Here is a 25,951-nt window from a genome sequence, read left to right on the forward strand (position 1 = left end):
CCCTACAATTTCAGTGATATTGAAGTTCATTTTTCAAATTTATATGTATGTATGCATGTAGGCTGTTTTGCTAAAAATAAACACCAGACGGAAAAGATATTGTAAGAGAGAAGCACAGCTCTCATTTTGACACACACTTTGTTTGCTTTGCGTCTGGTTGTCATCGCTTTACCTATATACATACATATGTACATATGTACCATTTGTGCGATTTAAGCAATATTTCAAAAACTGTGAATTTTAGAGATGAGTTTATTTATACTGCATATTATTTTTAGTATCCCTCAAGGTATACTAAAATATTCAACAGCAAATATTTAGTTCTTTTCAGCGGTTTTTTCAAACAATTTAAAGTCTAAGTTCAGGCAACATTTTATATCTTCCAATCAACAGTTAATATGTACGTACATATATTTGATTTTTCTTTTATACTCTTGCAACCTGTTGCTACAGAGAACATTATAGTTCTTTTTACCTAACGGTTGTACGTATCACCTAAAACTAGTCGAGATAGATATAGGGTTATATATATATATAAACTTGTATAAATGATCAGGATGATGAGAAATTGTGTGATGTTGAAATCCGGTTAACTATCTATCTGTCCGTTTGGCCGTCCATCCGTCCGTGTAAGTTGTAACTTGAGAAAAATTGAGATATCTTGATGAAACTTGATTTAACGGTTTCTTAGTACAAAAAAAAAAATCGAGTTCGTAGATGGGCGTGATCGCAATATGTGTTGCTAAGCGCATAACTCAACAATGCCTGGACCAATTTTGTTAATTCTTTTTTCAAAATGTTCGTTGAGGTTCAAGGATGGTTTTTACGGGAAGAAAACTTCGAATAGTTGCCGGAAAACCCCTAAAAGCAGCCCTTTTATTTTTTCCATACAAACGAATGAATGTTTGTTTGTTAGTAACGCTAAGAGAATGACTGCACCAATCTTGATGAAATTTTCAGAGGTTGTTCCATGTGGATCGGGGAAGGATTAGAAATAAAAATACCTTTTATTTTTTGTGAGGAAAAGTCGGAAAATTGGAAAATTCCAAAAAGTAACTATTTTCCATAAAAATTTTTTTCAAGTTTTGTTTGTTTTGTTTTTCAATATTTTGACTTGTAAATTATTTGAATCGTTCAATTTCGGCCGCTTCCTCTTTTATTCCGGCTATTCGAAAGAAAAATTATTGAAAAACTTTATGTGTGTTTCACACAAAGTGATCAAAGTAACAACAGTTACGATGCTTGATGGACTTTATCTTGAAGCAACGTACATATATGTGGTGCTGTTAGATGCCAGATGCATTCTGTTGAGTGGTAAAAGAGAGGTTTGTCGCACGTACACATTCTTCTTTGGATGGTGGATGGTGGCTACACCAGATCAAATTGATGAACTCATTTCTGCGGAAATTCCTGATGCAGAGAAAAATCCAGTATTATACGAAATGGTGAAAACCAATATGGTACATGGACACCACAATTCCACTTCGGTTTGTATGTCTGACAATAAATGCACGAAATACTATGTATACACATGCTTTTCTTTCGGAACTACAAACTACAAATGATGGATATCTACTCTATCGGTGACGCTCACCAGACGAAAATGGCAGAACATTCAGCATTCAATTTAGAACAGTGAATATCGAAGTTGTCAACACATGGATCGTATTATATTCACCATTAGACAATAATTCACATTCAAAACTCACATAAAGGTTGAATATTGCAATTTGGTGTATGTAATCGATAAAATACGTTTGTAATTAGGTCACTAAAGGAAGCAACATGACGGTTATTGGCCTTGAACGCGATGAGATCAGGAAGTATCAAATAGGTCGATCGTTGACTGCAATAAAGCCCTTTAAAAGATATTTACTCTTTTAATTCATGAAAGTTTTCCGACTGTTGTGCGTCTCGCAGTTCATTTGGAGTAGATTCCGATTCTCTGGTTGACATTTCACATTTTAAGGTATGTATTTCGGTGGCTTTGACTCCTACAAGTTCAAGAGTGTTATGTGTTAGCTCTTTCTTACTTGTTTACCTTAACGTTTTGTGATATTTTTGGAGTTATTGCCTCTTGTACCCTTTCTCAAAGAGGTTCAACATTTTTACTTATACCAGTGCTTGACTTTTGAATATGCTCGGATAGATTGTCTTGAAAGTATGTATTCTCATCATGGTTGGTCCTTTAAGTTACCATTTATGTAGTTCATAATATAAATAATATAATCAGAATAAACGGATTACTGATGCTTAAAGACGTTATTTACATATACATATTTTCGACAATTAAATAGCGGAAATATTATTGTTAACTAAATCAAAAACAAGAAAAAACGTTTACTTCGGTTGCACCGAAGGTAATATACCCTTCACAGGTGCATTTTTTTTAGTAACTACATATGTGTCCAGTTTGTATGGCTGCTATATACTATAGTGAGCCGATCTGAACAATTTTTTCGGAGATTACATTGTTGCCTTAGAAAATAATCCATACCAAATTTCGTGAAGATATATCGTCAAATGTGAAAGTTTTCCACACAAGAACTTGATTCCGATCGTTCAGTTCTAAGGGTGTTTTTCTTTGAACAATTAATTTTTTTCAGTCCTGTCACGAAATTTCTTTGGAAATACCCTAATAAAAATTCCCTGAAAATTTTAGCCCTTAATATTAACATTAAGAACTGGACCAAGACATTTAAAAATTTTCCATAGAAAATACACCACAATCGTGAGTTTTTATCTTTAAATTCCTACAGATCAGAGGTACATATTTTATGGCATCTCTTTGACTGTAGACGCATATTTCTCAGAATTGTTCACTCTACAAAAGTGCCCAGTGCAAAAAAGTCGTAACTCACACCGACGAGGTAGTACGGGGCTCTAAACCCGATTTTTCCAAGAATTTCGCAGTTTTTTGTATATATCTCGTAAATGACAGGAGCTATAGAAAAAATGATCATGATAAATTTGTATGAAATTTTATTTGCTATAAAAAAGGTCCGAGGTCAAAATCGCTATCATTAATACTTCTCGAGATATTCGGCTTTTTAAGTAAGGCTTTATAGAATTTTCATAGATGGTGTATGATAAAAAGGCCGTCAAAGTAATCAAAGGTATGTACATAGATGTGGTACGGTAGGAAACACGGCGAGGGCAACTATACTTAAGACAGATGCGTTCCGGTCACGGGTATTTCCGAAAATACATGGACGACGTGCATTTATTTAGAGAGAAGAACCACTAGATGCAAATCATACTTTATTTTAGTGCAATCGATAGAAAGAAGCACGGAGAACACTATTCAAAACAATCTTGAACAACTTAATACGGCAAATGATAAAAGGTAACCAGCGGCGAAAAGTGGAACAAATTGCTTTGTATGTCGATTATGTACCACGCACCAAAAAATGGATATGGGCACAGACTCTCAGACGCCGTGCACCTTTGATTTCAGGGGTTGAGCTTATACTGCTAATTTCATGCGAATTGAAACACCTGTTCCATTGTTTGCTGTAACAATTTAATAACCTGATTCGAATAAGATATGAATGTGCATAATAAATTACGTAAGTGAGGTCAAGCTCTGACCTGATTGAGCATAGCCATACATCGCCACGAGTTATTGGTCGTTTGGCGTTCATTGAAATCACTTGATCCTTCACGGTATACCAAAAGAGAAAAAAATATGCGTTTACGTCAGCTTGTTGAGGAGTATTTCAAAAACTCAACATTGCATGGAGCAAAATTCATAGTGGACAAAGATGCATCATGGCTAGAGCGATTGTTTTGGGCGTTATGCCTAGTGGCATCGTGGATGGCTTCGTGGCAGCTGATAAAAGCTTCATTGGGTAAATGTTCATTTTCCTTTCATGATATCACAATGAATCGCTCATATTTATTTAATATTGCTACGCCCTCTAGATGCTTTTGAGCACAATGCCATCAGTTTTGTGGTGGAGAGTTCCTATCGCGATTGGGACACCAATTTTCCCGCAATCGTTGTTTGTGAATCAAAGAACATGGATCGCATACAGGAAGTGGCGGAGCAGTAAGTTTTAAAATGCCCGAAATGATCTTCTCTACGCTTTCATTTGAAAAATTTACACTTTTCATCAATTTTGTTTTTGTTTTTTCAGGCTCTGGGGCGCCGATCATGACTTCACTTTGGAGGAAGTGCTTAGCGAGATTTCATTCTTTCGTGGCGAATCCTATCACACCGTGCATGAATGTGGCGGTGAGGAGCCGGCGGAAAACTGCTTTTACTCGAATTTCTCTTATTACGCTCAATTGGTGCGCAGCAGCTGTCAGGACTCGATACAAAATTGTATGTGGAATGACAAGGCCTTTGAGTGCTGTAAATATTTCCATCGCATGGAAACGGAACTGGGCATTTGTTATGCCATTAACTCTTTACAGGCGGGGTGTGTATTGTTTGTTTTAAATAAAGAATTTACATTCTTCACGCACTGAACACTTTTTCGAATTTCAGTAAAAACAATGGCCCCAAGCTGAATATGTACTCAAATCGCTATACTGGACCCGGATCCTTGAAAATGGAACTGCACACTGAAGCCACTGTAAGTGCTTAAAACTTATAATATTAAAAATTTCGAAAAATTCGAAATGAGATTATTTTTTAACCAATAGATATTCCATATTTATACCCGGAACAGGGTGAAGTTAGGCATGAAATTTATAACACCCAGAAAGAAACGTCGGAGACCCTATAAAATATATACAGGGTCTACCAAAATGAACAACAAGCTGTTAAAATGAAATGAAAAACTCAAATTTGCATTTTTTCAATTTTCATCTGTTTACGCCAATTCTCGATGACCCGGCTATAGAGCGCTGAATGTTGTCTTCGAGCACAACTTGCTGCTTGATTGGCGTAAACTTTTATTTTAACAAGAAAATAATCTCAGAGAAAATAATCTAGGGACGTTAAATCGCTTGATTTTGGAAGCCATTTGATTGGGTCATTTCTCGAAATTAACGAGTCGCCAAACTTTGTACGGAATGAGTCTAAAAATGGACGTGAAACATGGAGTGGCGCCCGGTCTTGTTAGAAATATAGATTGTCCGCGGCAATTTCATCAAATTCCGGGTGTTATAATCCAGAAGAAATATGACCCAAAGATACCGCCATACCACAATCCTAACCAAAGGGACAATTTTTGGGGATGCAATGGCGTTTCCTAAACCACATAACGATTTGACTCACCCCAATTTTCTTTGTTGGCGAAGCTATAATATTAATTTAGTTATTAATCTTGAACAATTTTCAACCATTAGACAAAAATGAAACGTGACATGATGAAATGGCAAACCTTTATGAACACACTGACAGAATTGGGCACAAAATTCTCATCGTTTATTGTTCGAAGGAACGCTATAAGAGTAACTGATTCGACTGGGGTTTCGACGAAAACCTTATATACATATATCCTTTTTTCAAACAAAATAAAAATTAATTTGATAAATGTTGGTTCATCATATGCCAAAATTTCCGACTATAACTAGGTTCAACCAGTCTTAGTGCCATATCGCATTGCGAAAGAAACGAATGATTTTCTGCAACAAATTCTCCCTTGGTTCCGTTGACGGAAGAAGAAACGGAATTGACTGGTAATGCTGAATTTTAAATTTGATTACTTATGACTTATTTTTGAGGGGTTATTATCACACTATTATTATAAAGGCGAAAGTTTGTGAGTGTGTAGGTTTGTTATTTCTTTACGACTAAACGGCTGGAGCGATTTCCATGAGGAAATATATAATCCATGAAAATGGATTCGCGTATAATGTACATAACTTTTTCCAAAAAAAAAAGACACGATGCTTTAAATGGCCACGTCGCCTAAGGCCGCGGCCTTTTGAGCGACGTATGGCTTTTTACTGAGCGATTAGTTGCTAAAATGCCGTTGCCAAGGGCTGTACAGCGTATATTACTGCTTGAAAAAAGATATCATGTTTATAGAATCTTGCTACGTATAAAAAAAGAAAGTATGGGGTTCATCCTATAAACCAAATAAGATGGAGGTTCGGTGAATTTAATCATTTATATCAAAATCTACCTAAATTTCCAGATAGATTCTTTCAATATCTACGTATGTCTATACAATCTTTTGATATATTGCTTGATGTTCATGTTAATATGTTAACAATCAATTTTTTTTATGAATAAAAAAACATTCACCAGACCAACCACATATTTCTCCCAGTTTTTTCCATATGTTGTCAGTGATATTTTTATTTTTGAAGTCTTTGTGGCTATCCTGCCACAAAACTTGGTAGCTTTGCACCTCAGAAATAAGCATTTCAATGTTAAATTTGTCCATTCTTTCTGTTCGTCGCTCAGCAGTCAACTGAAAATTAGAACATGTTTTAATTGTTAAGCGACGTCGCTCAGTCGCAGAGAAATCGCTCAGTCGCTCAGTCTCTCATCGCTTACTGCGTGGCCACTTCAATGGCATTTCATATGTTTTAATTTCGTCGCTCATCGCTCAGTGCGTGGCCGCGCACTAATTCGTATCTGCAGTCTTCGACCAACATTGAAGACGGACGCATGCGATTTATAATTTTTTATGTTTTTTTATATAAAAAAAAAAATATATATATATATAAGGTAGATAACCATGCCATTTTCACCGTGAGACAGGAGAGTAACCCTACGATCAACCCAAAGGATAAGATCTACATATTTTGGCTGAGCTGATAGTAAGTAGTAACAAAGCGACATAAGGAATAATTGGTTTACCGTTACATAAAAGGGATCTTGCTGTGCACCTTCCAAACGGCTAGCGCATGTTTTTGTACAGAGGCAAACCTGTCAGGCCGAGTCGATGTTCCGCTTATTACAACCCTCACACATGGAATGCGTCACGAAAAGAATGGAAACGTCACGTAAAGGCGACGGCTACTGGGACGAAACGATGGATGATGCCATGTTGTGCCGGTCAGCTCTTTGCGATTATGATAAGCATCTGCGGATGCTCTAACCGCCGGCAACTTTGAGACAAGTATAAAACGGCTTTGCCAAGGGATAACACTAGCCAATGAGGCGCTACACATTTTTGCGACTTTTGGGAATTCAAGTGAACCAAGCAGAGCTTCTGTTACGGAGCAAAGGCAAGTTTTCAATTTAATAACAAACCGCGTAGCTAGCGGGCAAGGGTTTTTTTCTTGGACGCATCAGGGGGCAATGGCAAAACTTTTTTGCTAAACTTGCTGCTGGCACAGTGGTTGTGTTGGCTTTTGCGTCCTCTGGAATAGTCGCAAACTTTCCTAAGTGATGGCACAACCGCACACTCAGTATTCAAGCTCCCGCTGAACCTTGCAAGTGAAGAAACGCCTATTTGCAACATACATATGTAAGTAAAAGTCGCGGTGCTCTATTTCAATGGTGCAAATTGATTGTGTGAGACGAATGCACAGTGGCGCACAAGAGAGATATTGAAGAACTGGATTTTCAATGATCAGGATTCTAAACTCTTCGCACAAATACTTCTCGCGGTCAGCAAATGTCGCATGCCGACGGATACCAACGGCCAAATAACCTTTGATAACCTATTTATATAGCAATGTTGTTAAATCGGAAGATAACCTTATTTAATGAGGTATTTTCGAGATTATAAGAACCTGGCTTACAAGGAGAAATTGTGAGAAATAGCTATCACTGCGCACAAAAATCAAATTGGTAGAAAAAATGAATAAAAGAATATTAGAGCAAGATCTAGGTAAATTGAGCGCATCTACATCTCAATAGTCACGGTGATGATAACTGACGACGCTACTATATACGCCGTAGAGTTCTTAAATTCCCGCGACCCGTCAGCGTACTTTCCCACAATTTAAAACTCAAATTAGCTGTGCCTGTCCTACCGATGCCTAACCTGGACACGCCTAGATTACGTGACACAGAGCTGAGAAGGCACATCGTCCTTGACATCACCCTTACTGGAGGGGCCTTCCTTCCTTCCTACACTTCCTGTTCAAGCGCCTACAATTTTGTTCAAAAGTAGCTTTCTCTATCACGATAAATAAAAGTCAAGGGCAGACGAAGTAGCCACAATCAATCCTATTTCGTTCGAGATATCTAAAAAGTAATGGGCAAATAAAAAGTGTGCCACCTAACTTATCCTGTATGCAAAGTTAATATATTTTAGGGAGCCTAATTTACTTAAAGTATCTCAATTAAAAAATGAGCTTTTTTCAAAATTATAAATATTACATACCCTAGACTTTTGAAGTATTTATATTCTAACCTTTTTATATTCTCCGTTTTTGTCTAATTTAAGGTTTTTATACTTGGTGAGGAGGAGGTGCCCACTTTTGTTACACCAAAAACGGATTACTTATTAGTTGGGCCGTACGTGTCATTTGTGTAAGTTTGTCATTTAAAATATATACATATGTATATCAGTTCTTCAGTTATCACAATTTTCAGTAATATCTCCTAAAAAACTAAAAGGTAACTAACAGTTTATCAATCTTTGCCTCTTAGTCGCCACATCTCCAAGCGAGACATTCAAAACGACGATCAAATTCGTGAAACGAGTGTGGCTCAGCGCAATTGTCGCTTTAGCGATGAAAATAATTTGGACGTACACCGTTACTACAGTTATTCCGCTTGCACGGTGCAGTGTCGCAAGGATCGCCAGATCGAATTCTGCAATTGTTCCAGTCATCTTTCGCCGAACACACCCGATTGGCAGATGTGCAATATGGACGGGCTGGAGTGTTTGAATCGCAATTACGAAGACTTATCGGTTATCATCGCCAAGTGGTCACGTGGACGTAAGGGGCTGGTGTGTGATTGTCTGCCCTCCTGCACAGAAGTTGACATTTCTACGGTGCATGACAGCAAAGAAAAGTAAACAATGTATTAATATGACAACCCAGTCAGCATTTGACAGATAGTGGTTTTTGTTTAGACACTCGTGCTGTATGCGAGTCGCATTGACGGATATTTAAGAGTGTGGAAGTGTCATGGGTTTCGAACTCTTTCGAGATAAGATTAGCATAATGTTTCAAAAGAAGGTTTACATTATGTATTGCTCGTTTTATACTCCTAAAGAAGGTTCCACCATAGAGCTTGTTATTCAGCAAGCAGAAGTCTCGACTTTAAGTCAATTTTGTCTGCAAATGCCGACTGCGAAAGCTAACAGTGATTCTTCCAGAAGTTATACTTAAATAAATATTTTTATTACAGCATTTTTGAAAATCAGAATCCATTGGCGAAAGTTGAGATTTCGCTTATTGAATTGCCCACAGAGCGCTACAAACGAAATGTTGTGCGTGGAAAGTTGGATCTAGTGGGTATGCGATACATTTTAATTGATATATATATGACTTTATTTATTGCTCTCTTATTCTTGCACAAGTCTACCCAATTATCTTTGCAATTTTTATATATAATTCAGCCTAACTGACCTTTCTTCAATTGATTGCGATTCTTTCAGTATCCATTGGCGGCACAACCGGCCTTTTCGTTGGCGCCAGTCTCTTGAGCTTCGTGGAGATAATTTATTACATTACAATACGCCCTTATGGCACCATGCTGTCGGAGAAGCGACAAATGCGTCAAAAATTGCAGATTTCATAAAATATGACTATTGAAATGATGACTAATGCAAGCAGAGACTACTCGCGTCACTTTTCTTTGCCTTTTGATTTCAGGAGTACTCATGCTTCTGATTATCTTACTTCTAGAGAAATTAATAAATAAATTCACTTTGGCAAATGTTTTTATGATTTTTTTTTAACATTGAAAACAATACAAATACTACACATGTATTTGGATTGGAAAACGTGAACCACCCTTATTGACAGCGTTTATCTAACAAGAGTGGCTGCCAACATCGTCTGTCTTGCAGCAAGTGACCAACAATTGAGGCGAGATTGGCTTTGCTAAAAGCCAGTGATTCGGAGTGTCTCCTACGATTCACTCTGCGCCAGAACTACCTCTCCTTCGCAAGGTCATAGGCTTTGTAGTTTGCGGTGAATTTGCTGTGACCGAGCTCCATACAAGTCTAATATGGAAGAAGCTTGAAGCTATTGCTGATGAGGTCATGCCTTTCTTGTTTTCTCAGCGGGCAGAGGGTAGAAATTGCCAGCGGTAAGGTATGCTGTCGTAAGAGGCGACTGCCCAACATAAGAGCAGATAGAATTGACAATTCAGTTTAATGTGGAGTCACACTGCGGCCGAGTGTCGGACCCATAGCACGGCAAAGGTTTTAGGTCGGCCTCGAACCTGAAAGGTGTCCCTTCCGCTTGACCAATAGAAACCAAATAATACTTTCAAGAAACTTGTATTATATGTGGCGCTGTTGAACGCATTGTTTTGGTTTCTCTATGTGCTTTTAAGCCGTGGGGTAAGGCCGTTGCCGGCAGGTACTACGTTTCTGTCTAGTTATGAGCGTTAGCGGCTGTCGGAGTAAATGCACACGCCTCTAATGCAATCTGTACTTTCGTACAGTACATTTACTGCCAACTTGATGGCAGCAACCATTGCTTGAAAAGCGCCACAGTGGTCTGATAGGCTGAAACTAATGTTGATCCGAGAGCTTCCGATAGAAGATTTCACCTCCTACCCTCCTTTTTAAGTTCGATGCATTCGTGAAAAAACTCATGGCACCTCTTTTCTAACGGCTTCAATCCGCCTTCGAATTCCTGACATGTTAGCAGGGAAGGAACCAGTAGGAAAAGGTTCCGCAATGCTATGATCTAAATTGTAAGGAATATAATTGACGTATTGCAGAATTACAGCGTGTATCCGTCCGGGGCTCTTCACATACACAGCGTCTCTAAATCTAATAGCAGTCTTCCGACTGAAGATTTCACCTCCTACCCTCCTTTTTAAGCTCGATGAATTCGTGAAAAAGCTCATGGCACCTCTTTTCTAACGGCACCACAGACGCCGATGATAGTTACTCTTTGAACTCGCTCCAGCTGCTTAGGAAGTGCGGTTTTTACAATCACCCTCCATCAGACACCGACGCCATTAAACATTATTGTCTCAACAACGCTTTCATATAGCCAGAAATGAGAGCTCCTCCTCTTCCCAATTACTTCTCTACAACAATATAAGACGACCGATGCCTTCTTCGTTCTCTCCACGATGTTTGGCTTCTATGAGAGCTTTCTATTCAGGATAAGCGCCAAATAATTCACCGCGTTCACCGGTTTAAGAATAGAACCTCCTAATAAAGTGAGAGGAATCTCAGAGGCTTAATATCTTCTATTAAATAAAACTTCTTCTTCTTTTTTATTGGTGTAGACACTGCTTAGACAAGAGACAAATCGTAATTCACCGGTTTCGTCCTAGAGCCTGACACTAACAATGTTCTGAAATTTGGCAAGAGGAAAGCTTTTGGTTCGTTTCGGTTCAACAGACAAGCTCTGATTTTACTTGCACTGCTGGCCGCCAGCAATAAACTCATCATTCTTAGTCCATAGCTGCCGCTACTTCTTAGCCAAGTTTATTGGATTAGGACGATATCGGCTCTGTCTCTTCCGAGAAAGGCTTTCTAATTGTTTACTATAGCATATAGAAGCTAAGAGGGCTTTAAATCATTGTCGAAGAGAGTGTACTTATAATTTTTCGCAAATAAGCAAATTGTATAACAGAAAATATATATGAAAGCTTTTTTGTTGGAGAATGTGTGCTTAGAGTCTAAACTTTAGACGGTTTACTACCCTTGAGTATGAGGAGTTGCACTTGCATATTTGTGCATGTAAGTTTCTTATCAAACCCGCGAAGTGCAATTAGATATTTTGTTCCGAAAACAACAACAGCAAATTTCTTTGTAAACACTTTTAACGCTACCGGCAACAAAATAAAGCAAAATAAAAAAACAGCTGTATTAAACAATAGCAAACGCCATATATACATACATACATACTTTTATGTAAATATCTGAATCTGTTTATGCAATATATAGCACTTATTGCTCGCTAAATATCGGCGGCGGACAGTTGACTCGAGAAGCTCTACGAATTTGGACGGTCGCCAAAACATAGAGCAGCTAAATAGAAAAACCATACACTTTGTAACGCTCAAGTAGTGAAATTCAACGGAAAATTATATTATTTTTATTTGACAAAAAAAAAGAATTTTTAGTATTACATAAGAAAACCGAAAATTATGACTGAGTTAGACAAAAGTGCTCCAGCTGCAGCCAAAAAGTTGCTAACAAACGAAGAATGCCAAAAAATTCTAGCGAAAGCCTGTGAAACGGAGTTCAAGTGGCGGCTAGAAGACTTTCTACTGACGCCTGCGGAGAATGCAAACGGTTATCTTGGCGAATATTATCATTTGTTGGTGCAATACAGCGTCGCTGAGCCGGATGAAAACAAAAATGTAAGTTTTGGCGTTAACAGCCAAATGTGTGGCATACTTTTAGGCTGAAAGAGTGCAAAATTATTTTTATGCATGTTGTTTCTAAACCTTAGCTGACTGTTGGGCGCGAAATGCACGAACTGCATGCTTTCGTCAAACGTGTGCCACAGGCCAACGCAGAGCCAGATAAGGAGGCGATATATCGAAAAGAGGCGGCGTTGTATGTAACACTCTTGCAGCAGTTACGCAGATACTGTGAGTAACTATTTCAATTAACTTGATACTAGAACTGGTGCAATTGTTATTTCAAAAACAAAGTACTTTTTGAGTATCGTAAAATGATTAAATTATATTTCGAGGCTTGTCAGAAGATTCTTTACTGTAAATTCTTTCATCACAACTTACTTTTCCTGGTTTTGTTTGGGATCTGCAACGCAAGTAAATAATAAAGAAATTTTATGTAACTACTCATTTCTTTCATTACTCATACGCCTTGGCACAGCTGTTTGCGCTGGCGTATGAGTAATTCTCTTTGTCGTAATTGAGGAATTTATGTACAGTTGCAAATTACTACATGGGAAAATATTGTTCTGATTCACCGAAGCAAACCGGTCAATTGAAAAGTCCCGGGCTTATCATAGTAAAAAATTCGAAAATTTATTATTTTTATTCACCATAGTACCCTTAAAGGGTGATACACGAACTATAGTGACCCTCCAACTTTTCTATACCATTTTTGTAGTAAGATTTGTAGTTTGCTTCAAAACTGGTCTCAGTTTCGGCGATCACCTCTTCATTCGACGGAAAATTCTTCGCAGCGAGCATTCTTTTACCAACATTTTCACTGACTTGTGACGAGGTACATTGGCTTGGTGAAACCTCACTTTATTTTTCTACGAATGCGAACGTTTTTCGACAATTTATTTTCCAAACGGTCCAATAACACTGTGTAATAGTCGTTGTTGATGGTCCTTCCTTTTACAAGGCAGTCAGTAGAAATTATTCAATGTATATCACAAGATACAGACGTCATAGCCTTGCTTTGGCTGTTTCTTTTCGCCAGGCCTTGGACACGGTTCATGGTGTGCAGTCCACTCGGATTACTGTCAATTGGACTTCGGAGCGAAATGATGAAGCCGTGTTTCATTCACATCGACACTCACTTTAGCTCCCTTCAAACAGATGCTCTTTGGCTACGAAGAGGATACTTGGCCTAAGACCGGAAGTCGTGAGTTGTTTGAGCCATATGTAAAAGAATAATTTCTGGTCAATCAGAGAACTTTGCCCACTTGCGTGAACTTCTACACATCACTCCATCCTCCCAAAGAAGCGAAGAAAATGGGTTTAGTAGTGAACGAGGGCAAGACGAAATATCGCCAGTCCTCAAACAAACAATCGTCGCAGTCGTCATTTGGCTTCCATGTCACTGTTGACAGTCATAACTTCGAAGTCGTAGATAAGTTCGTCAATCTTGGAACCAGTATTAACAGCAACAAAATGTCAACCTGAAATCCAACGCAGAATAACTCTTGCCAACAGGTCTTACTTCGGGCTGAGTAGGCGTCTCTCGACGAATAAAGACCAAACTCTACAAGTCACTCATTATTCCCCTCCTGCTATTTAGTGCAGAGGCATGGACGATGACAACATCTGATGAGTCGACGCTACGAGTATTCGAGAAAAAGGTTCTGCGGAAGATGGCGAATACCGCATTCAATGGAACGATGAGCTGTACGAGGTATACGACGACATTGACATAGTCCAGCGAATTAAGAGGCATAGGCTACGCTGAGTAGGTCATGTCAGCCGAATGGACTAAAATAGTTCAGTTTCAATAGGAAGAGGAAGACTTCTACCAGGTGGAGAAGTACCTGGTTTCGCTTGAAATCTCCAATTGGCGCTATATTTCGAAAAGAAGAAACGTCTGACGCGCTGTTGTTAATTCGGCTATAACCGCCTAGGCGGTGTCTACGCCAGTAAAGAAAAAGGTGAACGTTATTTTTGGTCAAAAGTGAGCTCGAGCGGCACCCACTTTCCACAGAGCTTTCTCATATCCGAATATTCGCGAATGATATGATGCACACGTTCAGTTAAGATCTTCAGAGTGCCTGCTATCTCAAACAACTTTACTTTATGGTCATCCATAATAACTTTGTGGACTTTTTTGATGTTTTCGTCGGTAACCAACTCTTTTGGACGTTCACTGCGTTCTCCGTCTTCTATACTCACTTCACCTATTCTACCCTTAGTATACCAATTCTTGATTGTTGATATTCCTGGGGCTGTGTCCGGAAACTTGTCCTCCTTTTGCACTCCTGGTTTCTCATGTAACAATGAATTCATGCTTTGGTGAAGATCAATTCGGACCGCCTTGAATATGAAGTAATTTCGAACCAATTAAGTATCTATGTATGTTTTAAATTAGAAATGGCCTTAGAAGATTGATATTGTCTGCTGAAGTAACAGTCCTCTAGCTAATATGGCACTTTATACTTATGTGAGTGTTGTTGTTAATGCGTTATTTTTCACTTCTCCTTATTTACAGCCACCGTTGTCTGGTCGCCCCGCTGCTACTATGCACGCGACGATCTCATAGTGCTCGAAGACTTGGAAAAGTTGGGTTATGTCTTGTATCCCAGAGCCGAAGCATGCCTACCTGACCACTATCTGCGAAAGGTGCTACGAGCTTTAGCTGCACAGCACGCATCCAGTTTAGCGCTCGAACACATAGAAGGCGTTTGTATTGCCGACATCTGCCCACAATTAGACGAAGAGATTACTGTGTCGCATCGAGTGCCGTGGTACACCACAGGGCTACGTGCCATTCGCACTTTAGTAACATCACAATTAGAAGCGCAACCAATTTCGGTCCGGAAATCCATTGAAGCGCGCTTTGTGACTGCCATTGCAAGCGTGTATAGCATGACCAAAAGCTCTGCTAAGTACCAGAATGTGCTTTGCCATCGTGATATTTGGCGCGGTAATATCTTCTTTAGCGACAATACTTCGAATGCGAATCAGTGTTCGGTAATATTCGTGGATTATCAAACTGCGCGCTACTGTCCACCTGCCATCGATCTGATATACATATTGTTTATGAACCTAGATAAGGCTACAAGAAAAGCGGGTGAAATGGAATATTTGCGCTTTTATTACGATTGTCTGGAGGGTGACTGTGTCGCCAATGGATTTGCGCAGACCGATGTGCCGCTCTCTTTTTCCGATTTATTGGCATCTTACTGGGAATTTCAGTTTTTCGGTTTGCTTTACAGAGCGATTGTCAGCACAATTCTGCATGTTCCACGCGCGATTGTTACTAATTTTTACGTTCATGTGGAACGCACTGAAGCAGTATTAAAACTGATGGAAGAATGTCCCGACTTTGGGAAGTATATGGATGAACAAATTTGTGACATATTGCAGTTTTTGAGTGAAGAAAGTTAAGAGAGAACTAGTCGCTTTTGATTTTTGATACAAAGCGAAAGTTCAAAAATCAGGTCTTTTGTATTTGTAAAAGATATTAAAGCAACGGGGCAGCCGAAATTGGTTTTTTGTCTTTTTTTAAGAGAACTCTAGTCTAGTAATTTAATTGAGTCGGCATCTGATTTTAGGTGTGTTATCAATGTCTGAAACTACAAATAGCTCTTCGGCTTTAAGTACTGATATGAGACTGAGAAATCTTGTTGTGCTTACGAGGGCTGCTATATATACATATACTGGCCTAGAGCAACACTAAGTGTTGCCAGGTGCAATCTGACATTTCCATTGGAAAGTTTGACATTTTTTAGCATAACATCACTCAGAACGTTTTGCCATTTAATCGTGAATTGTTTTATTTACAGGAAATTAAAAAATTCATCTCGGCCAAAAAATGGAATTAACTCGTGAACATTTTCGTGCGATCATTTTTCACAACTTTCGACGTGGATTATCACGACAAGAGTGCATCGATGAACTAAAATCTTTGTATGGCTGTGAAGCACCATCCTATAGCACTGTGAAAAACTGGTACAACGAATTCAATCGTGGCCGACGCTCGCTCAAAGACGAATTCCGTGAAGGTCGTCCAAAAACAGCCGTTGTGCCAGAAAACATCGATGCCGTACGTGAACTGATAATGCAAGACCGTCATGTGACATACCTTCAGATAGAGGCATGCCTATGCATTGCTCCCACCAGCATACATTCGATATTGCTTGAACACCTGGCCGTAAAAACGGTTTGTTCTCGTTGGATCCCGCACAATTTGACAATCGCTCAGAAAAAGGCTCGTGTGGATTGGTGTAAGGAAATGCTGAAAAAATACGATCGCGGTGCTTCAAAAGACGTTTATAAGATCGTCACAGGTGAGGAATCATGGATCTATGCGTATGAGCCCGAAACAAAACAGCAATCGACAAAAAAAAAATAAATAAAAAATAAAAAAACATTTTCGTTGATAAATATGCCTATTTACATTATTAGGCCAGAAATATATATAGCAACCTACGTACTACTTAAATTATTTTACAATAATACAATGTTACGTTATAAAAGTTTAAATTTTTAGGTCAAACAAATTTCATTCAGATGGTGTAGGCTATGAACGGATATCTTATAATGTAAACTCGTATGTATAAAAGTTTATCAATGAATATTAATTTTAACATTAAATCTGCTAGAATTTTTCTAATTTTATCAAATGATCTATTATATTGCTAGTTATCTACCTGGTGTTAGCAAAATATAACTGTTGATCTAGATAATAATATATGGTATCCATAAAGTGTGCTTATCGTCAACTATTGATAAGAGCAACTCACCAAATTTGGCATGCAACAAAATAATAAGTATCTAATTATGAGTTTATTAAATATATTTATCACAATGTCTCTCGGGGAAGGAGGAAGCAACTGTGTTGAGCTTTCTAAAGATATCTCAATATCCAAATGACTTGTGGTGTGGTGTTGATTAATTTTACTTTCACCAAATATATGTTTAATTTACCCTGAGCAGGGCATATTAAGTTGTCATGAAGTCAGTAAGGAGTAGACCCTATAAATTATATATTCATACATAATAAATGATCAGCATGAGGGGCTCAGCCGATTTAACTAGCTTCTCAGTTCTTCATTTGTCAGAACCCTCGATATCGGATCACTATAGCATAAAAACAATGGATCTTAGAGTAGATGTCCGTTTATTAGTACTAAGTTCCTTTTGGCTTAGAAGTAGAAGATTTTTCTTCTATCACCCATCAACACTACCCCAAAGTAACTTTTGGTATGTCCGGTGTAAGTTCTTATCCAAAACTTGAGGTGTTCTTCTAGGGTCTATTGCTTCAAACAATCCCAGAAGGTGCTGAATAGTATAGGCAGCTTAAGGAAACATTGCTTCTAGCTGCACCGAGCGGCGCAGGCGGCTCAGCTCGTCAACGTTTTTATTTCCTTCTATTCCTATATGACTGGGTAACCAGTTGACAATAATCCAGTTACCTACTGTTTATCACCGTGGAGTTAAGCTGTCGGCAGCAGGATCCCACGTTAAACACTATCAGACTTTGTTTATCTATTTATTGCCTGCTTGCATAAACTAACGCAATGAGACTTAGTATTGGCGCTACGGAGAGATATAGTATTGGCGCTACGGAGAAAATGTTTGTGAACTCGCTGCTTAGAATAGAAACCTACTTGGTACCTTCTGTTATGCTCACAATTTCGGTCTAAAAGTCATTTATTTAGAAGCTACAGACCTTGAGTGTATGGATTATTGTAGAATAAGCCCGCTTCTGTTCCTATTTCCACCTTTGATCTATCGGTGAATAAGTAAATTTCGCCGTTTGAACTATCGATCACAGATTCAATCCACTTTACTGGTGTATGAAAACTTTGTGTTTTACTTATCATGAATCTCCTTTTCTCGGTCACATTCCTAACTTAGTTCATGCACAAGGTCGAATATGATACCATGTCGTTAGTGACGCCGAGTCTGGCTCCAATGGCCTATAATTATGAATAGGCTAGCCATTAGCATTACCTCATATTTTACTTGTATGTACCATATATTGGCCGGAAATCAGGGTTACCCATATACTCCATAGCGAAGACGTGGGTTAGCAGATGTCAGCGGCATTAGTTTGCTAAGTTTTAATAAGACGATATTAAATTGGTTGAAAATTCTTGTTTGTGAGTTGTAAAATTTTTCTTAAAACACTGTTTGAATCCATTCGTAGGAAAGATTAATAACTGATCTTGTATATACCCACGGTAATATCCATTTGAAAATGTAATACACAAATACCAAGAATTTTGTGAGACTATTTCCTACTGACCCTAGTGTTTATAAAATAAAAAAAACAAAAAAATCACTCTTTATCTTCGGTTATAACTGATTAGTATAAGTAATGAGTAAACTAACGGCATGATTTAGTTGCCATTCGCTTGTGGAGACGCTACGACGACGTGAACGTGTTTGTGAACTTTTTCTGATACGAGCGCAGAGTATACAAGTTTGTTTCACGAGACTCGTTTTTTGATTGTCTATCATTCGCACAATAGCATTTGCAAAAGTGATAAAAATGAGTCCGACGACATCAACGCTCGCACGTGTTGATAAGCCAAATGAGCTCTTTTCACGCTCCGAAGTCGAGCAAATATTGAGCAATATATTGAATTCAAATGTGGCGGCTTCGCTGTTGGAATATAATGTGTCGCCAGAGTGTGGACCAACTGGTTACTTAGGCGAATATTTTCACTTGGAATTAAAATATAAATTTCTAGAGGTAATGTCGCTTTGAGTGGCACTGACCTATGGGTAAGTGTCGCTCATAAAGGGTGTTTCTTATGAACGACTGCAATTTTTAAGGGACAATACACATCCAAATTTTTTTTGGTTTGCTAAGATTTGTTTTAACATCCAAAGAAAACTTCGGAGATCATATAAAGTACATATGTAGCAGATCAACTGAAAAGTCCCCGGCCTGATTTAAGCCTACTGGAATTAAAAATTTTTTAGTTAGTCCTAACCTTGGAAAAAACCCGTGTTTGAATTTGACAGCTGACGGATTATTAGTTTATGAACTATATCATTTTGAGTGAAGCAACTTTTGTTATTGAGAAAAAGAAAAAAATAATTTCGGATGTTCATAAAATAATGCTTTTTGGCGGGAAAAAATACAGAAGAAGCAAAACCTTGGCTTGATGATGAGTTTCAAGACATTGTCCAAGGAAAATCAACTATCAAGGATTGCTGTACTCAGACACAAGGTGATATGGACACCGAAGACAGTGAACGCAGTTGCGATGTTGCTACCGACGAAAATATAAAAAAGTTCGGGAAATAGTTTTGGAGAACTATAAAGTGAAGTTGTTCGAGAATACTCTAAAGATATCAACTGAACGTTGAGTTGAAGAATCGGAGCAGTGTTTGGAGGTGTTCACGTGTAATAAACCCGAGTTTTTGCGTCGGTATGTGATAATGGATGAAACATAATATCGCACCGAAGTCCAATCGTCAGACATTCGAGCGAAGAAAAACGCAACAGTCGGCTGGCAAGATTATGACGTCGGTATCTTGGGATATGCAAGGAATAATTTTTATTGACGCAAGGGAAAATGGAAGCACTATCAACAGCGACTATTACAAAGCATAATTGAACCGTTTATAGGACGAAATTGCCGAAAAACGGTCGCATTTGAAAAAAAAGAAAGTGTTGTTTCAGCAAGACAATGCAACGTGTCAAAAATCAGTGAAAACGAAAAACAAATATCCCTGAATTAGGCTTCGAATTGCTTCCACATCCACTGTATTCTCCAGATATGCACCCCAGCGACTATTTACTTCTTTAAGATCTCAAAATAATGCTCGCTGGGACGAAATTCTCGTCGAATGACCGCCGAAACTGAGGACTATTTTGAAGTATCGAAAAGTTGTGGGGTCGCTAAAAACAGTGTATCACCCTTGGACATACAAACTGACCTTTAAAAATCAAAAAAAATAAATTGTATACCTTTAAGATGTGCATCTGTATAGGGTATTAAAGCTTCCGTTTAGACGAGGTTAACATTTTTTCTTCTTATGAAGTTCGTTTTGACAGAGAGAACTATGGCCATTTTGCTTACAATTTCATTTCTTTGAAAGTTGAAGCGTTTTTTGTCACTTATTTATTGGAAGCTGAAGGATATTTACCACTCATGAAGTTTCCACACTTAACTCTACACGTATGAATTAGCTAAAAATCCACTACATCTAACTCACCAATTTTAGACGCCAATAATTAAATTATCCACATCTGAGCTCCTCTCTAGACTCATTAATTTAAAATTCCATAAACCGAAGCACCTAATTCTGTTATTACTTCTAGGCAAACGACACAATTCAAACAACGAGAGTCTTCGTGAAATCCTTGCCTTATCAAAATCCCAAGATGACGGCGTTTATTGAAGCCTGTGGCATGCTTACCAAAGAAGCAGCGATCTACGAGCAACTCTTAAATGAGTTGAGGAAATTGAGTGAGTACCACAATTATTTGGGTTTGTTGGAAAAAAATCATTTACAAATATCGATCCAACGTACTGATCATAAATTTTAACCACTATTGTTTGGTTTTTAATATTTATTATATGCTGGCTTCTTTTTATTGCCATTTTTATGTTATCTCTTGTGTTATCATTCTCATTAATAATATTATATCCATTAATAGAGATTTTTAATTATGTCTGTTATCTGCTACAGCGCCGACGGTCTGGTGCGCTCAGTGCTACTTTACGCGCAGAGATCTGTTTGTCATGCAAAATATTGTCGATATGGGCTATGAGCCACTGGTGAATCCCGCGGAATTTCTAACACAAACACAGATGGACGTACTATTGAAAAGCTTAGCCACCATGCATGCATGTAGTATCACATATGAAGCGCGAAATCAAGTCAATATCGGAGCGCAGCTAAACGATGTGCTCAGAGAGATGACAGTTACACCCGATGTGGTTTTTTATACTGCAGGAGTGAGGGTAAGTGTTAAGTATACTCGTACATATAATTCAATAGTTCTTAGTATCTATATATCTTATCGATTTTTTTAGTTTTGAATAAAAAATTTTCTTAGTTTGTTTGGATGTTCAATGTATTTCAACAATTCATATAAAAAGCATCAAGTATTCGGGACGCATGTAGCTTTATCATATCTTCTGGCAGCTTTACCAGCATTGTTAGGTTATCTTAACATTTTTGCTTTTTCTAAGATAATTACCAAAGATCACTATCTAAAGGGAGGGAACCTTATTATCTCCGAACAAATCGTTCAGATCGGACAATTAGTTATATATAAGATATTTGTCATATAAACTGATCGACCAAACTCAAGTCTCTGTACGAAAAACGTCTTTATTTGACAAACCACTTTCAGGAACCTTAACCTACCTACCCGTCTTAATAATTCAAGATGTAGATCCAGTTTAATTTGAACTGAAATATTTGTCATGAAGGACATAAATCCTTTTTCGAACTTTAAGAGCGATTTGATATCTACTTTTGATACTTCAATTAGCCTCTGGAGCTGCGGAGTTCCTAGATATCTAAGACGATTTCTAGATAAGGCTGAACAGAAGTATAACAGGTATTTCGGCGTCTATCTCATGCCTCCTTCCCAGTACCTTCCGCATGCCAGTGGATTGTGAACTATCATTAAAATTACAAATGTTTTGTAGACCCTTCGAGAAATTCCAGCTCAACCTGATCCGTCTGTCAGCCCTTTCGGAAATTTCATTACGTATCGTTTTTAACATTACTTGTGCATCTCCTGAACTGGTTCGATAGTCAGACGGATGGCTTGGAAGATACAGTTGTAGTCCGTCAGCTAAAGTCCCCTGAAGGTGCCTGAAATCCGGCTCCGAGCAATAGACCCCGGCGCGCATTTTCATTTTTAATTCGCCTGTGTAGTTTCACTGTCGAGTCGCATGGCTAAAGAAACTTGTGGAGAATTCACCTAACACAAACAATCTTATAGGTCATTATGCTGCAGAGCTTTCCTCTGCAGCATCGATTGATGAATAACCTTTCTTGTGCAACCGTTGGAGTGGTCCTTATCAGCGCTATAGCATCCAATCAAAATCAAGTTCTCGTATGGAAACTCTTTAATTTTTTAAAGCAACACTACAATCTCCGAACAATTTGGTCAGATCGGACCACTGTAGCATATTGCTGTCATTCATTCTGATCGATGAAAATTAAGACAAAGAAATTTGTATACCTTTTAAGCTATAAAATATGCAACTTTGGAGGGTATTAAATATTTAAAGCTGTCAAAGTTAACGATTTTACTTGTCTCCAATACCAAGACACTCCGAAATATCTAATATCATATGTATATATACTTGCACATACATATATTGAGAATGATTTCTTCGAATATTATCAGTACCATTTTCTTGCAGGCAGTCTTAGCCGTTGCCCGCGTTCACCCCGCTTACCAAAGTGAGACGTTGCAGAAGTTCATTGCCGAAGAGCTGCCGCAGCACATGGACAACGTATACGAAATGGTATGCAACTCGGAAAAATAATGTTCGATATACTCCTTCATAAGCAGCTTTCTTTCGCTCGCTGTTGTTTGGCCATACAAAAAGAATAGTATGTCTAAGCCAGGCTGTGCGTATCGGCTTTGTTGAAAGTCAACAATACAGCAAGCAGTGGGTTCATGCTGTGTATTGAACTTGAAAAATATGTTTCGATCCCATGAGTCACGATGTACGTAAACATTACGTGAAGTGGTTGAGGGCTCCGTATACTTTTGCATGTCCATAAGAAGCGTAAAAAGCTTGCCATTGATGAGTGATTGTTTCTCTGGTGTTTGAAATTTTCGGTAATTTTTCGCAAGGAAAATTATTCCCTATAAAATATAGAATTGAAATATTATTTAGTTCAAGTTGATACTTTGTGATAGTCAACAAAAAATTTTGACAAGTTGAAGGCACTGCTATACCATGAAAAATGTCGATGTATCTAAATGCAATTTTGCGGACAAGTTGTGGACGTAATTTATATATAACGGGTGTTTTTTTAACATATAATTTCTTTTTTTCGGAGTTGGTCATTTTGAACAATATTTGGTCGACGTAATCACCCACCCGCGCTAAAAATTCGACCAACCATGGATCGGTTCCGAGTCCTCAGAGATGCCGCACAAGAGCAGGGTAAAAAAGAAGACCGGAATTGGGTTTTCCAATGTTAATCAAGTTTTCGGATGTTAGCCGTACACCATTCTTGGCATCTGGGCGACTATTTCATAGCCCTCGACGATGTTGTGGCCTGGCACTCAGTAGGAGTGAAGTTTCTTGCTTCTGGCAACACTTTCCACTGCCGGCCGCTTGACTGCCTACGTAGATGTTGACTATGGAATTGCCTGCAGGTGCATTAGAGGTCAGCTGCATGGCTTTCGAAATAGGAAAGGCCTCAGCTTGAAATATATTGCATTGGTCAGGCAGCTTAAAAGGTTGTCTTATGCCTAAGTCTGCGCAGTATATTCCCACACCAACTCCATCGTCTATTTTCGAGTCATCCATGTAGATATTTAGAGTGTTGCGCGTAGCTACTATACCTTTACGCCATCCATCTTTTTCTTTGTTTACTTTGAACCTTCTTTCCCAGTTGAAAAGTGGAACCATGTAGTTGGTGTTTGCCCAGCCGCTATTATTCACCGAGCTATAAGGTTCTATATGCAAATTCATCTACAGCCAGTAGTCGTCCCGCCGATTTTGCTAAGCAGTTTTCAGCGAAGAGTTTTATAGGTGGCAGGTTTAGTACCAATTCAAGAGTCGCAGTTGAAGTTGTTCTTAAAGCCCCTGTTATGCACAGCAAAGCGAACCTCTGAACCCTTTTCATTGGCTTCCGGTAGGTGGATTTCCGTACGACTGTCCACGATACTACTGCACCGTAGACCAGAAATGGTCTTATAATAACTGTGTAGCACCAGTGCATGAGAGAGCGAGAGAGCCCCGAGGTTTTGCCGAACATCTGCCTACACGCATATAAACCATTGCTAGCTTTTCTCACTTTTTCTTTCACGTTCTGCTTCCACAGTAGTTTGCTGCCCAAGACTACCCCAAGGTACTTTGCGGACCTTGAGGGAGAGTTATGTCTCATTTATCGAAGTGAACCTCCATAGAGGAATCCGTTTTCTCCGGGTTCAACCCTAGACCTGCTTGCGATGCCCAATTCTGGACTGTAACGAGAGTGGTGGTCATAATACTGCTAGTGATCTGTAGACACCTACTCGTTATTAAGATGGCAACGCGTTTTTAGCAGAAAGAAAGATAAGCTTATAGGTCTAAATTCTTTTGAGTAGGTTGGGTTGTTCCTATCTATAACTTTATGAAGTATTTAGCACGCCATTACTGAGATAGGGTCCCAAATGCTGCAACAAGTGATCGAAAACTGGGCAGCTGGACTGGAATTTATTCGAGCTAAACGCGACAGTCACCTGCCAAAAACCATTTTGAAAACATAATGGCAAACCCTTATCTTCATAAAAGAGCTAATTTTTTGCCATAACATTAAATTATATCCGTTTCAATTCTTTTTGACTACCACATGCCAAAAAACACCCTTTATATGCATATATAAATAATGTGCCAAATGCGACTATGCCTCAACTTGTTAGAACTCAATTCAATTTCACTTTACCTTCGCGCCGGTGACGTACCACTCATTTTCTGCAATTAACATCAGTTCAAATAGCGAATCCCCGAATTGCTTGCCGATATTGACGCCTTCCTTTTCCTCCCATGCAATGCTGCCGGCATGAAGCTGTGCCAAATGCGTGAGAAATAGCTTGATATGCCGGCTCGTATATGGCTCATCGCTGGCCAGATGCCGATAGCCTAGATGGGCAGCGAAGAGATCCTCAAGCACCAACAAATCACCACGCGTATAGTAGCATTCAGCAGACAGTTTTGTGGTGGCTGAGCGCAATCGGAAATAAGATTTCAAAATTGAAACGAAATGCTAAATTATACTCACCATACTTTTGTATGTTCGGCAAGATCGCTGTGTAGGCACAGATCTCTTTGCGAAAAAAGCTCTTGCGCTCACACTCAGCACGTTGCAATTCGTTCGAAAGGGGCACCGATTTTACAAAACAACAAAGCTCTCGCGTACCCTCCGGTGATTGCTGAGCATTTATGATTATAATAATATTTTATAAGAAATGAACTTCTGCATTTTGCTTACCTCGTCTGCTATTTGCACGCGCAGCTTGAAATATTCACCCATAAAACCCACGAGCTCATTCGATCCCTTCTCAAGAGCATAGCTGACAATTTTTGTACTCTCATCTGGGCTTAATTTCAGCGCATTTCTAACAACTGTTTCACATTCTTTGGCGTTTAAAATTTCAACGACTTTCTCACTCATTTCAGCCGGCTACTGTTCCCAACGCTCGCTAATTTCGAACTGCCGTTACTTAATGGATCGCAAACGTTTTCTCTGCCATTACAATATGACACTCACGATCGTTTTAGTTTATTGTATATATATTAGTCTATTAGATGCACACATACTAGTAAAGTTTTAAAGTGCACTGCTACTGCTGCTAGTAACTAGCTTATGTTAGATATATTATATTTGTAGCGCGAT

General features: G+C 38.6%; 4 protein-coding genes across 4 annotated transcripts; 3 read left to right on the forward strand and 1 right to left on the reverse strand.

The window, feature by feature from the left end:
• The first annotated feature begins 3,688 nt into the window (after positions 1 to 3,688).
• Positions 3,689 to 9,610, forward strand: LOC120767198 (sodium channel protein Nach). The gene is made up of 8 exons (XM_040092999.1): positions 3,689 to 3,851; positions 3,925 to 4,051; positions 4,140 to 4,424; positions 4,493 to 4,580; positions 8,304 to 8,389; positions 8,510 to 8,878; positions 9,218 to 9,324; positions 9,468 to 9,610. Exons 1-8 carry the CDS (start codon positions 3,689 to 3,691, stop codon positions 9,608 to 9,610), a joined length of 1,368 nt encoding a protein of 455 aa, XP_039948933.1.
• A 2,404-nt stretch (positions 9,611 to 12,014) lies between these two features.
• On the forward strand, positions 12,015 to 15,873 carry LOC120769012. Its single transcript, XM_040095856.1, has 3 exons — positions 12,015 to 12,367; positions 12,460 to 12,601; positions 14,892 to 15,873. Exons 1-3 carry the CDS (start codon positions 12,152 to 12,154, stop codon positions 15,788 to 15,790), a joined length of 1,257 nt encoding a protein of 418 aa, XP_039951790.1. The 5' UTR covers positions 12,015 to 12,151; the 3' UTR covers positions 15,791 to 15,873.
• A 2,900-nt stretch (positions 15,874 to 18,773) lies between these two features.
• LOC120767861 lies at positions 18,774 to 22,929 on the forward strand. Its single transcript, XM_040094175.1, has 4 exons — positions 18,774 to 19,106; positions 20,688 to 20,835; positions 21,059 to 21,333; positions 22,756 to 22,929. The coding sequence occupies exons 1-4, from the start codon at positions 18,903 to 18,905 to the stop codon at positions 22,879 to 22,881; spliced, it is 753 nt and encodes a 250-aa protein (XP_039950109.1). The 5' UTR covers positions 18,774 to 18,902; the 3' UTR covers positions 22,882 to 22,929.
• Positions 22,930 to 24,686: 1,757 nt separating this feature from the next.
• On the reverse strand, positions 24,687 to 25,729 carry LOC120767734. Its single transcript, XM_040093942.1, has 4 exons — positions 25,547 to 25,729; positions 25,337 to 25,487; positions 25,001 to 25,278; positions 24,687 to 24,851 (listed from the first exon to the last, which is right to left on the reverse strand). Exons 1-4 carry the CDS (start codon positions 25,727 to 25,729, stop codon positions 24,687 to 24,689), a joined length of 777 nt encoding a protein of 258 aa, XP_039949876.1.
• Between the last annotated feature and the right edge of the window lie 222 nt (positions 25,730 to 25,951).

The sequence above is a fragment of the Bactrocera tryoni genome, chromosome 2 (assembly GCF_016617805.1).
Source record: "Bactrocera tryoni isolate S06 chromosome 2, CSIRO_BtryS06_freeze2, whole genome shotgun sequence".
In the NCBI taxonomy this organism is placed as follows: Eukaryota; Metazoa; Arthropoda; class Insecta; order Diptera; family Tephritidae; genus Bactrocera; species Bactrocera tryoni.